The sequence below is a fragment of the Saccostrea echinata genome, unplaced genomic scaffold (assembly GCF_033153115.1).
Source record: "Saccostrea echinata isolate AGI-Se365-2 ecotype Australia unplaced genomic scaffold, CSIRO_AGI_Sech_v1 ptg000045l, whole genome shotgun sequence".
Classification (NCBI taxonomy): Eukaryota; Metazoa; Mollusca; class Bivalvia; order Ostreida; family Ostreidae; genus Saccostrea; species Saccostrea echinata.
The window spans coordinates 4,863,056-4,877,698 of NW_026889794.1; the positions used below are offsets into that span (position 1 = coordinate 4,863,056).

Sequence of the window (14,643 nt, forward strand, 5' to 3'; positions counted from 1 at the left end):
TTTCTATGTTTCCTATAGACTGAAACAAATGTTAATGTTTATAATCCCTCTGTTCACTCACATAAAATGTTGTTTTAAAGCTTATTATTTCACAGAAGAAATGCATTTAATACGTATAATGCAACTAATTTTAGCATAACGCGGGGCAAAATTGAAAAAAAAAAAAAAAAACACGGCATTTTTAACTTGACAAATTTATAAAGAGTAATAGAAATTAATCCAATGATAAGTTATTCTCTTATCAAACTTAACATGTTCTTCGATAGATTTTTGTATTTTTTCAAAGTGGCAAAAAAAGTTCCAAGAGCTCTCAAACACCGTTAATAAAGAGGTTTTCATTTCAATAATGTCTTTCCATTCGAGTTATCTGTTCTTTGTCTTCAATTTGTTTGTTTTGACAATGCAAAACAAAGGCATTTTAATCTTATCAAACTTATAAACTATCCCACAATAGACTTTATCCTACTATCGTTTATTTGAAAATTAAAATAAGTATACTTATTTTAATTTTCAAATAAAAATCAGTAAACAACACTACCCTAAAATGAAATGAACCTCCAATGAAAATGAGCCTCTCTTCTTATTCTAAAATGCACTAATATCTTAATTTGTATGATGTCACTATCTAAATATTCAGGTTCAGAGTGCATATTCTAATACTGTTACTGTCAAGATCAAATATTATTGCTCACTGAATTATAAATGTCATTAAAAGATTACTAGATCGGAGACATTTATCAACCTTTCATAGGAGAAATGATGATATAATTTAGAATGTAATAGGGGCCTAATTATTTAGGCCATATCGATGTCTTATCTTCTATACATTTCAAGATAGAAATCTTTTTAGCGATTAAAATGTAAAAATTGACATTTTATCAGCTGTCTACGGAGTACATGTATATAACGTATTATTTAAATTTCTCGATTTAAAAAAAAATTAAATTATTTTTTTCAATATAAAAGCCTCGGATCATTCTCAGTTCTTTTCATTTGGTAGGATATACATTAAGGGTGCAACGATAAACCGTTTGACGGTATATCGCGGTATATTTTTCCACGGTTCAATTCACGATACGCTAAACTGATATCGCGGTTCGTTTCAATCGGTCCAGAATTATCCGAATCGTCCGTTTTGTTTCCTTTTTTACAATTTCAAAATGGCTCCCGCGCAAAACCACGTGAGGTCGCCGATAAGGCATTAACGGAAGTTAAACTCATCTCCACCATCTTACAGACCTCAGATTTAACACGGAGAAGGACTGAATGTGGTTATAAGTTAAGATGTTAAGACAAATGATAAACCCTTTAGATCTAAACGTATTCTTTGGTAATACACGATATTTCATCACCTGTGCATTTCGATGAAAATTCACTGTCTTGTTGACTAAAACGTGTTAACACGAGAAATATGACAAATGGTTTTCTACGTAAGTAAAATGGATAAAAGAATGAATGTCTTCCTTTTTCATTCCAATTTAAAAGGAAGATTATTAGGAAAGGTCCCGTAGTTCCCTGTAAATGTTCATCATTGGTTTAGAAAATTGTCAAAACTCAAAGATCTACCTAACAATCCAATTCAAGTTAACAAAATTTTATTTTAATTATTATTAAAAAAAATATGAACATTTTATATAACCCTGTCAAGTTAAAAAAAAAAATAATACAAACTTGGAAGACTTTTTAACCTTGTCATGTATCATGATACGTATCGTATCGTGAACTGAATACCGTGATACGTATCGTATCGTGAGGTTAGTGTATCGTTGCACCCCTAATATACATGTACTTTATTAATTAAATTTTCATTATATTGGCAGTGTTTATGTTGTCGTATAATCAGTACAGTTAATATACACGTTTCAATACGGAAGCGTAATCCTCCTTATACCTAATTATAGTCTGTCCCACCAAGCTATTGTCACCACTTTTTGCAACATATCTCAAAATATATAAATAGCTTTAGTGCTTTAAAGGACTGCAATTCACTTCGGATACACTGCTTAAAATATGGTTTAGTGTAATGTATTGGATTATATAGATGTATGTAGGTGTTTGGTGATTGTATCGAAGACTTCCCCTGTGTTCATGGGATTTTTGTTCTCGTGAGGTAAAGTAAACTTTTTTTGTTACAGCTATTGAGATAATTAATCAGGAATTTTACAAAAAATGCCTCCAAAAATTCGTTATGATTTTTACGGCTTCAAATTTATATGACTTTACGGAATATAGTTCAGCCACAGTTGCAAACGACAGTGATAAAAAAACTGTCGACAGATATTCATGATTCCGTATTGAGGCTAATACCTTCAGTGACTTTGCTACTTGCCGGCTCTTCGTTTTCTGTCTTGGCATTGTTGAATTTTCTTGTATAATAATGGTATATGGATAAAAAATATGTATATTAATATAAGTATAAAACGAAACGGATATCTTCTGACGACAGTAACGCATGCGTAAATAACGTCAACGTGCGCTGCGTTTAACGTCAGTGACGTCATTGACGGAAGGCTACGGAAAATAACGAATAAGTAAAAAATAATATATCATCCCTTGCCGAAGTGGCAGCCATTTTGGCAATGTTAAATCCCCGTAGACTTTGAATTTGCCGCCGTGTCAAAACACCGGTTGAACTCGAGGGTTCGGATAAATGGAGGAAAATTGGAAAAAAAAATGATCTATCGATCGGACCTAAGTTGAAGGCCAAGGTATTTATATATTTTGAGATATGTTGCAAAAAGTGGTGACAATAGCTTGGTGGAACAGACTATAAAATGTTGAAATGCAGTAAATAGTTTTTAAATTATGTAGTCTGTAACTTTTGGCCTCTTTAGTGCTTCAAATATCTTTAATCCAAAACTTTTTTAAGAAAAAAAGATGTGAACATTATCAGCGTTAAGGTTCAACAGACTATGGAACCAATGATGACGATGATGTCATTATTAATATATGTATCTTACACTTACACTCAGAGGCGTCTTACCTTCAATAAAATATTGTTTTATACTTTACAATGCATGGATATTTATCGTTTTCATGGTTGGTATTTATATTTATTTATCTATTTATTTATTCATTTGTCTTAAAGTATGTCAGGAATTCAGAAAACTTAACTGTATATTCATTTTAATGTATAAAGCTATAACATTTATTTTTTTATATTTACACCCTTTTCCTCTGCAGATTATGTAGCATGACAATTTTTGTCATGAAACACAATAGAAAATATTTTTTTGATTAACTTTGGCCTCAAAATATTCTTAAAGCATGAATGATGAATGAAACATCTGTACATGTTTATTTCTCCCAAAGAAACACCATCAACATGGCATATTAACTGAAATGTTTCATTTGATATTTCAAGAAGATAAAATACTTTGCTTTGTCCAAATCGAATGACATGCATGATATCTGTGCAGTCTACGGTAACCTTCACACCGTGTCATGACGTCGCATTAGTTAATTGCGCACCTGCTGTGCGCTCCTTCCCTTTTCTGAAAGATTCGGCGATGATATCAATGACATAAGGGGCACGGCTAATTACCGTGTTAGACAGCCTTCTCACAGAACAATGTGTTACCGGAACTTAGGGACAGCCCTTTTCACAGATTCGTCACTCGTATTTATGGTCTTGGTTTGACATTGATTTTATTAGGTGATAATTTTTTTAAAGGAATAACTGTCATCTCTGAATCTGATAATGACAAAAAAGTCTGAACTATTCAGAGAAAAAGACAGGGAAAAACAAGAAAGCAATCAGATATATAATACATGTATATACTTATTGCAAGTTTACAGAATATACTGAGTTCTTTATATTTTTCTTCGAGTTTTACACTGAATAAGTATTTAAAACTTTTTTCAAAATATCATTTTAAAAAATGTCTTATTAAAGATTTAAAATAAAGCGTAAGGTGAATGTAAGTATACATACATAGCTGTTTGACCAACGGAAACATACGGTAACAAGTTTAAGTACCGTTTATATGGAAAAGTCACTCTTGGATGCAATCTAATTTCCATTATCATAATAATGGAGGCGTATCCGTGATATTCGAGTCGTTTCCGACTCATGATTTTAGACAATACCTTTCACATTAGTGATGTTGTTAGCGTGCAATTAGGGGGCGGATTTGGTTTGGAGACCGTCAGATCAACAGTGACATCATTAAATTACCGGGCGCTACCAGATGGCACATCAACCTTTAAAAAGACTGCAGTATGAAATGAAAATATTAGCATTCCAATCCAAGCGTGAGATTATGGTGGACTCTGGTTTGTATTACCCGCTAGGTGTCACTAGAGGGCGGGTAATGATAGCCTTGATGTGACATAATGAAAACCGAGATAAGTGTTCGGAGTAGTGTGACAATTTCAACAAAATTACGTTTCTTACGGATATGAATTAAGTTTAAATCATCTAATGTTGGTATCATTATTATTTTTTTTTTACAGCAACTAAATGTTCGTTCATTAGCTGACTTTTTTGAAAGTCATGTATGGCGCGCGTATTCTTTGATAAGTTCAGGTTACCGAAATTAAAAGGACATTTCTATTTGTTTTATAACTTTAAATAAAGATATGACTTTCCTGAAAATTACACAATTTAAATCAATCGCGTTTCAAAGATGTTAAAAATTTAAAACAATAACTGATTTATTTATTGACTCCACATTTAAATGACAGAATAATTTAAAGTCAATTTAACTATAGAAACGTAAGGTTTTTAAAGCTCAAAATCGTCGAACATTTTTTAATTTGAACGTAAATAACATATATCATGTATATTTACACTCAATCTCGTATTATTATTTTTCCAGCTCAGATACAATATATATAGCTTTAAATAAATTCCAAACCAGTACTACATATTTTATTTATAAATTAATGTTAGTATATATACGGAAACTAAAAATGATATAGTATAATGATTCCATATATCTACTGCCTGGTAAGCAATTGTAGTTATAGATAAAAAAAATAAAAACCGTTTTAACTTTATACAGACAGGGACCTATATATTGTATACAAAACACTAGGCCCCTAGTACTGAAGCGGAAGAAAGTGACATATATAATAGTTGATTTAATTAATCTCAGTCTGGTACATTTATACTTGTAATTAAAGGGTTTTTATCACGTCTCAAAATTTTTTGATATGACAAAGTTTACGTGCTATTAAAATCATATATTTAAAAATCTTTGCTAGAAAATTAATATTTTTGATGTTTCAGCGATTCAAAGTTTGAATTTCTCAATATGCATATTTTGATCGCCGGTGTTATGCGCCATTGCTCTGACGTCATATTAGGTGTCAATCCTGGTCAAGCGAAGTACTTATTGTGTATACAAAAGGGCTCATTTGTTGTGTCTATTAAACCTGTTAGAAAATAATGAAGTGATAATTCAATAATTGACACCTTGTAAGGTAAAATTTATGGCTTTATGGTGCACAAATGTGCACAAGAAAGGTTTTAATAAGAATTTTTCCCCACATTTCCTGGACTTGGTCGAGATATATGAAAGAGGGGCCTTTCTCTGCAAATGCGATGGCGTTTATCTCCATTCAGAACAATCGTTTATGCCCGATACTTTGGGCATTATTCTTCATTAATAATGAATTTAACATTGTTTGAAACAGAATTCATTTTTTATATCGTTGATTTAATTAATAGATTTTCAAATCATTTTTTTTTTCATTGAAAAATATTCTGAACGTGAGTTGATAATAAAATCTGAATCTAGTATAGCGCCACTGATTGCAATTCATTCTTACCATAAAATCTTTCAATGAAATACTTATAAAAAAAAGAAGTTTAATCTACTGATAAATGAAATCAGATTATATGCATTTTCTGTTCTAAATAATCTCGTCATTTTAAAATATATATATGTATGGAAAAGGACCCCCCCACACACACACTCTCCTCTACTTTCATTTTTTACTTCATTTTACTAGCATATTCTATTTGGTATGGATATTGGTATACAGCTATGGCTAAACATGCGGACATCTTTTCATTTCATGCTGAGAACACGAATGTATTTCAGAGATTCTTTTTTAGAAGAGTTCTCATTAATGTTATATTTGTATCATATTGATAAAATTAAACAAATAAAATTATGATAATTTGATTATCAAGATTTTAAATGGCTTCCACATGTAACCTTCATTTTGGTAGGTACAAAAAGGGGTTATCTCTCTTCTTATATCAAATAAATGAAATATTATTTGCAATGCTAGTGATCTTCGGCTGTGTTGCAGCAGCCAATACAGATACAAATCCCTCTTCCTCCCACTTAAAAAAAAAAAAAAAACAACGAAAACTTTCTGCGAGTGAAGAATTTTTTAATTTCATAATACTGACAAGCCTGTATTGATATATAAATTATATATTGATATGAATAATAATTTATATTTGTCTATCTACAATATCACAATAATACTTTGTTTTCACATGAATGTTAGTCCACTCTGTTGATACGGATATGAAAGCGAGTGCACGTGGTGATAACTGTAAGGGTTGGGTTGAACGTGAGGAAGCGCCCCAAACACACCCGCGCTCCAAACCCTTGAGGAATTATCTTCTGTGTCTTGGTATGAAATAGGTCGGTTGTCCTCTTTCTTCGTCGGTTTCTCCAAGAGCGATTCTACGGAAAAACTAAGTTTTGGTTTCTCCACCGTTTTCTGCAAATTGTGCACATTGGCAATTTCTGCAAGAGGCACAGGGCATTCCGGGATTCCTGAGTGGTTAATATTGGAATGTGACGTTGGAAGTATGTCGCCTAACTGTCGGCGAGAGGATTTTGTCTGATAAGGTGAATATCTTGACTTTGGAAACATTTCAGTCCGTGAATAAGGTGTTCGAACCCGATGTTGGCCCGCCATCTCCGCTCTCGATAGTCTAGAAATATCTTTTAATTGCGCATTCTGTTGTCCTTTGCTTGAAAGATCGTTCACCATTTTTTTCAGTTCCTCTAGTGATTTGGTAAGAGCCATGACATAGTTTCTTGCCAAGAGAAGAGTTGACATTTTGGACAATTTCTTAACCGTTGGACCATTAGAGTACGGAAGCACTTGTCTCAAACTGTCCAGTGCCGCGTTCAGGTTGTGCATTCTCTCTCGTTCCCGACTATTCACTCGAAGACGAATATCTTCAGGAACCCGAGATTTTGACGGCGGTGTCTGAAAACTGGAATTGTTGGAAGAGTCAGTAGATAAGTCCAGATCACAAATACCACTGTCGTTGCCATCAGTATCTTCAATTTTGTCCACATTAATTTCAAAATCTTCAACGCTCTCCATTTCCTTTTTCTTTGTATTGTCACTTGTAGACAAGCTAAAGATTTGATGGTGGTCACGACATCCACACCCCCTTTTATTTGCTCTTTGATACCCAGGGATGTTAGAGACCACTCATGTGTGTTGGTCAGGTTCTTTCCACCTCATTGAACCTTGAATTTGTATGAAATCAGACCGGTCATCTCTCCTCACGCGGGGATAATTGCGCCGCCTCGCGGCAAATCTTGCAGCTTCCATGTTGACATATGAAAATACATGTGCAATCTAAAACCTGATAATGTTTCTTTTTGTTGGATTTTCGAGTGACTGCTGTTTTAACGCACAGTTAAGTTGACACGGACACAATCTGTTGCTATTTAACGGAAATATGATTTAATTTGCTTTTTTTTTTTTTTTACATAAAAAAAGCGCAATATGAAAGTTAAAAAAGTGCGAATTTTAAGATAAATATTAAAAATCAAGAGAATATTACAAATTGGAGGGAGAGATTTAGAAGTTTAAAATAATTTTTTTTTTTTTTAAATGTGTTTGTATTCCACAATATACTCAACAACATTCACATTAAAAAGCAAGGTTGCATTTCAATGAAAAGATGTTAAAAAACAACTTTAGTGCACATCATCTATTTACGGCATTTTAAAGGTTAGTACGTCACGAGTTACACTGAACATGATCAATACATTATTTTTTCTGTTAGTTGACTTGGTTCATTAGAATAAAATTCCTTTTGATTTCATCAAATAGTTATTATAGGATTCTGACCTTCTGGTTTAATTTTAAACATTCCTGAATATATTTAACGATTCCTACACTTTCCGTGTTTATGTGACATAAAATTATAATAACAATATATAATAATAATAAAATGTGATGTAATTAATATATGTATGTGTCCCCTTTATTAATGAAATCAGTTCATTTCGCACATTATAAAGACTTGAGAGTAAGACGTGAGAAACATATTTTTAATTGCCTGACAGCTTCATTAAATTATCAAAGGAAATGAATGACTTATTATTATTTTAAATATCATTTTTATTTTATCATTTATTTTCTTTTTCATTGATTTGAATTTCATCGCCATTTTAGAAAAAAAGTAGCACATGTTACTATAAATGTCAAGTTTAGGAATTCTAGGTCGGGGAGCAAATTTTGTTTATTTATTTATTTTTTTTTTTAATGAAAGAACATAATTTTCTCAGAAATCAGTGTCTTCTACTATCTTTGTCTAAATTCTAATTAGTTCAGTTGGTATAATACTTTAGTTTTAGAAAGATAACCTATAGATACACATTGCAATGTGTTAAAATTTCTTAAGCAACGATTTGTGGATAATTATCCAAGTGTCATTATATTTTGGACGATTGGCTAAAGCATTCAGCCTCGGGTTGTCCCTTTATATACAAGTCATTGGAAACGTGTGTCTTAATGGATATCTGGTAAAACATGTTTTTATCCCGTATTTTCTCACATTTGAACAAATTGGCACTTTCCAAATTTCAATTTATGTTTTTGTCAATCTTTTGTGCTAAATTGATTTATTATTACTAAAACAATTTAATGATATAAATACTTGTATAAATGAAATTACGTTTATGATTCATAGTTTTGAAGAATTGGTTTTATATTTGAGATTATTCATATATTTCTTTGACTGTAAACTATTTTTTTTAAAAAGTCATAGGTCGTATATATTAAGTTTAAAAAATAAATGCTTTTTAGGAGAATATGAATATATTATTACAACATATGCAAGCGTTATGCTTTAAAACAATTACGAAGCTTATTTTAAAGTGCCATATTAATGAGCTTTCTTAATTTTATTTTCTGTTTCCTTTTTTTAAAAAGAAGCCTTATTTCAATTTGCATTGAGACTCTTGTCACTTTGATACATGTAAATATCATTTGCATATTTTGCTTTCTTATCGAAAGAACTTGACTATTTTTTTTCTGGTTACCATTGGTTAAGTCAAACTTTTAAATGTGCCTGAGAAGTTAATGTACACGTGCTTATATTTTCATGGAATACTTCAGTCATGCTTTTAAAGCCAGAACTTGGTTTTGGTTATCACATTTCCAATTGTATTAGAATTACGATTATCGAATTTCTGGTGATGCGCTAATCAGTTTTTCAACCTCCCCCTCCCCTTTCTCAAAGGAACTTAGAAAATTATTTGTACGGGGGAAAATTTCTCTGCAAATCAATGTAACATCATATATGTTATGAACTGTGTGGTACTTGTTAATTTAATATTTCTATGCATTTTTTTCTTTGCATTCTTTTTTTGCTGACAATTGTTATATTTAAGGAGAGGAACCAGTAAGTTGTAAGAACTTGTTTCTGACCCATTTGCTTATGTCAATAAAACAGGCCCGTAGCAACGGTTCCAAAAGTGGGGGGGGGGGGCAACTTCCCCCCAAAAAAATCTGACATAAAAAAACAACTAATTTCATGTCCAAATCCCGGAATTTGCCAGTGCTCGACCTTACAACATTAAAAGGGGGGGGGGAGAGAGAGACCAGCATCTAATGGAAAAAATTACTACAGCAAAATATTAAACTCAGAAAAAAGCCCCCCCCCCCCCGCGTTCTACGGGCCTAGCTGATAAAGTATGTTCAAAACAAAACTGTGTGGTTGGGACAACAAAACTGTGTGGTTGGGACAATGACCCATTTAAACAATTAAGCGTTGTTTTTTAATGTTTAGATATTCATCCTCTCTCTCTAAAGTACAAAAATTATCTCTCTGTACGGAATCAATCTGTAGAGTCAACCGCATATATATACATGTATATCCCATGCTATGCGACTAAAAGTTATTGCACAAAATTGTCCAAAAGCATTTGAAGTATGATGATCGTGGAGAAAATCGTTTGTAATGTCCATAACTTAATAATTTGAAAGGTATGACATTATACTAAAATTGACTTCAATTTACAGCATGTACGAATTCTACATTTTCGTGAAGTAGTAATTAAGGCATATCAGTATGGAGAGAGTATTTTCTACTTATTGTATTTGTTGACCCATTTCTTAGTCGTATTATTTTTACTTGTAATTGTCTGTCTATGGCAAACATCATTTATTAAATCAGTTTCAGTTGGGAATTTCTTTTGACTGATCCAAATATTGAAATCATGACAGTCCATTGAATTAACATTATTGTCGCTTTGCCTTCACCTATTACCATTATTTTTTATTAAATTTCAATTTGTAATCACTTAGTATTTAGTGCCTGAATTTGTCATATTTTAAAATAATCTTAGCGCGGGGAAAGAGATGCAAATTAAGTATTGGCCCTGATGAACTGAAACATACATGAAAATATAGTACAGAGCAGATTGCTAATATCATATGATATCATAAAAAAAACATAAAAATACTGTCACAATAGGAAAAATTTTCCAATATAAAAACATTTAATTAATATATATTATTGTTATTGTCAAAAGTGCATTCTTTTGTATATATACTTTTGCGCAGTTGACGAATGTATAAATCGACTAATTTATTAATGGAATTCAAAAAAATAAATTGATTTACGAATTTTAATGAAACATATAAACATCTTCGAATTTGTTTTTATTCATATATGCAGTAAAAAGCCAGGGGCTATAACGAAATTATTCAAAATTAATTTCCTGGAGAAACAATCGACAAAAACGTATTTATTTATTAAGTATCCGATAAAATATACGTAGATAGATTATGGAATATCTACTAGTTATATAATGCCTCAAAATATCTACAGTCCAATTTTTTTTTAATTTAAGGTTTCAACAACCCTCTGACAAGGGAGGTAACTCTCACAGGAGTAAATGACTATTATCCCTTTATGAAATTGTCAAGTTAAAAGACCACTTCTGTCAAATTTGCTTCTGAAGTATTCTGATTTTGTGTGCATTTTAATTATCAATTACTAAATTAGATTTCTTTATAAAAAAAAAAAAAAAACATTTTTTATGAGTTAACAGAGGGGCGATGACCCCTCACCTGTTGGTGTGGAATGAGCAAAAAAGGTTAAAAGAAATAGGCCTCTTTTACAGTTTTCCATGCACGTATAGATTCATTATAAGCACAAAATTCGTTTCGATGTACGAATCCTACTTCATTCCGATACTTGAACTCTGTCCCCATTAGAAGCCCAAGGCGACTCCCAGACTCTGTGATCTATATCTGTGTGATCTTGAAATTTTAACCAAATAAACGATTATTGATCACTTTTCTGAGGTCAAAATGCAAACATGATTGAGTATCATGATGCACGTAAGAATAATAGATGTTCTTTGTCTCGACTGACAAACGTTCGAATGAGAACTGTTTAAAATAAAGTCTTTACTTCAATTATCATAATCAATGCTTTGTCTGGTTTTCGATTATTTTCCTAACTTTAGAATTTATTCTAAGTAGACTATGTAGACTGTTAATCTCTTGTTGCATGAAACATTTCTTGATTTTTAATCATCAGTAAAATCCAGAGAATTCCGATTATGACGTTAAGCTAGGTGCATACATAAGGCATTTTTTTTCTATTTAAGCATAGCTCATTTCTTCTTTTCCAATAAATATTTATGTTGACCTCCAGATTATTTTTGCCAACAAGGAAAAACAACTAAATAATGCATTTCTTTTAGTCTGTTGTTTTATTTACAGTTATTCATTATAATACATGTATGTTCATAGAATGAAAAGCACTGTTTTGTACATTAACAAATCGTTATCAACATTGAAACACTGATAAGCACTATAAATCGCTTTCTTTGTCGTCCATGGTAGAATTATCACTGGGATTTTCAATTCTGTTTGATGACAATCCGAGTAATGACTCAACAGAGAACTTGAGAACAGGCTTTGATGGTGATGAGTTCTGGTTTTTGGTCGGAGTTAAGAAATCGGAAGCTGTAGTAACGAATTCCGGAGCATCTCTTTTGATCGGGTCTAAAGGTGCAGTCACATATTGAGAAAAAGATGAACTCGTTCTGTCGCTGAGCGGAAGACTCAAGAAATCTGGCCTCCCGAAACCAAACGAATCAATTGCATTTTCTTTGAGTTTATAAGGGTCCATGTTTTCTTTCCTCTTAATTGCGGAGTCTTGTAACTTTAAGAGTAGTGGTGAAGCATTTGATCCCTGTGTTGTTGATGTTCGGAAATCTCCCAGCCCGGATTTGATGGGTGTCGATGTATATGGAGAGTACCTTGGTCCTGCGGGAACGAAAGCACTCGAACGGTTTAAATACTTTAATCCACTCCTGTTTTCATACTCGAAGAAATCGCCTTGTGGATCTTTCTTTGACAAGGAACTGACCATGCTTTTCATTTCTTCTATGGAGTGTGAGAGCGATATGATGTGACTCCTTGCCTGTACAAGGGTAGATAACTTGGATAGTTTCTTCCTGGATGGTCCATTAGAGTGGGGTAATACTTGCCTCAGTGCATCTAGAGCATCATTGAGTTCATGCATCCGTTGTCTTTCTCGATTATTGATGCGCAGCCGCACTTCGTCAGGCATTCGGGGTCGAGATTCTGAAGAGTTGAATGACGCAGTCAAGTCAAAAGAGGAATTTACGTCATAAACACCACTATCCTCAGTTTCCTCAATCTTGATGGGTTTTATCTCCGTTTCGTTGAAAGCCATTTTGGGAGTTTTAGGAAATGCGATCTTTAAATTGAATTATGGATCTATATCAGTGGGTTTCTGAAGGGTAGATATACAGAGAGATGCACGGAGGACCATTTTTATACCCAGGACATGCACTTTCACACCTTCTCTTTCCACACAGGTATTGGTCAAAACATGTTATGGTTACCTGCGCTCTGTCAAAATTTTCATTGACCGGAATAATTGCAGGAAATGCCCCAGGACTACATGAAAATCAAACAAGTGACCTTTTTTTAAAAAAAAAAAAATTCTTTTTGAAATTAATTTTCAAGAATAATGTGCATTTAGATGATATTTAAAAAAAAAAAAAGAAAACCTATAAATTAGTTAATATTTAATATATATTTGATATTCAGTGTTATAGTCCCAATACATAAAGCACCAATAATTAAAGTACTGGTGTTTATATTTTATTTACATGTATATATGTATGATAAAATACTTGTACATGTATTTGATAAAATATTGCATTTTGAAGAAACCTATTTATAATCATAACAAACTATTTGTCGCGTCGGATGTTAAAGCACTTTTAAAGATCTTTACCGACTAAAATGCAAATTAATTCACGGAATGATTGATGAAGAGCGTTTTGTTGAGGGAAATGCATAATTATTATGTAAACCTCTCCCAGTCTTACGTAATTTATAAGAGATTTTTTCTCTCCAACAACCATAAAATACAAGTGACTGAATATTAATTTAACATCTTAACGTCTACCATAAGATCTAGTGTTGTAAACACAGGTCTCGTACGTATCAAATCATCATTTGACAGCGTAATGTACCTTGATAAAATGATTTAGCATCATAATAAATCAAGGCTTCAGTTAATGCATAATTTATATTTTTTCCGTCTCTGTTTTTATGTCTCTGATGTTATGAACACGGAATAAATGTATATATTCTACTTGGAATTATACGTTCAGTATGATGATTTTCGTTACATGTGTACGTATAATTCGAGGCTAAGTGAACAAGAAATGTCGATAAACTTTTATCAAACTATTTACTTTAATACAAGAGAAGAAAAATATCGTTGTTTTTCTTATAAAACAACCTTATCAAAGTGCCTCATGTTGATGAAATATCCAATTAGGCAGTACAAAGAAGATGGGTGAACAAGGCGTGCAGAATGCCTATAGCTTCAGATATTAAAAAAATCATATTCAATTTGTGAATTAAGTATTTAAAGTAAAGTTCTTATTATTGAAATTTATGAAATTATGATCAACAAAACTTTTCTGAGAAAAAAAGATCTCGGAAAATATTCTTTTATTAAAAAAAATAAAATGGTATTCGTGGGATTCGAACCCCAAACAATAATAATCCGGAGTATCATATTGCTTTGAGACTAACATGCTAACCACTACGCCACACAGCTCCTGATGAATAGTGGCATTTAAATCATGTTTGTTATATGACCTGACTTAATGGACTTCAAGTATTTCTCGGAAAGATGCGAATGCTTTGTTATACAAGTGTACTTTTAAGGTATAGTGGGTCTTTGCTCCATGTTTTTGTAAACCAAAAAACGTACATTTTTATGCAAACTTTTAGGATTAACTTTCAAAAAAATGGAGCGAAGACCCACTCATATCGAAAAAATTTGTTAAAGCGTGAGAAAATGATCCTTTTTGTCCTCTTAAGTGTGTGTATGCTATTTCGTAGGCAAATAATTTC

At 32.1% G+C, this 14,643-nt stretch overlaps 2 protein-coding genes across 2 annotated transcripts; both read right to left on the bottom strand.

Moving 5' to 3' along the window:
- Positions 1-6,453: 6,453 nt before the first annotated feature.
- LOC133201658 (neurogenic differentiation factor 4-like) lies at positions 6,454-7,568 on the bottom strand. Its single transcript, XM_061337446.1, has one exon. It carries the CDS (start codon positions 7,303-7,305, stop codon positions 6,454-6,456), a length of 852 nt encoding a protein of 283 aa, XP_061193430.1. The 5' UTR covers positions 7,306-7,568.
- A 4,431-nt stretch (positions 7,569-11,999) lies between these two features.
- LOC133201736 (uncharacterized) lies at positions 12,000-12,937 on the bottom strand. Its single transcript, XM_061337527.1, has one exon. It carries the CDS (start codon positions 12,935-12,937, stop codon positions 12,047-12,049), a length of 891 nt encoding a protein of 296 aa, XP_061193511.1. The 3' UTR covers positions 12,000-12,046.
- Positions 12,938-14,643: the final 1,706 nt, after the last annotated feature.

What these genes read in the sequence shown, in the direction of transcription:
- LOC133201658 (XM_061337446.1), bottom strand. Translation starts at nt 7,305, where the DNA reads ATGGAGAGCGTTGAAGATTTTGAAATTAATGTGGACAAAATTGAAGAT.
- LOC133201736 (XM_061337527.1), bottom strand. Translation starts at nt 12,937, where the DNA reads ATGGCTTTCAACGAAACGGAGATAAAACCCATCAAGATTGAGGAAACT.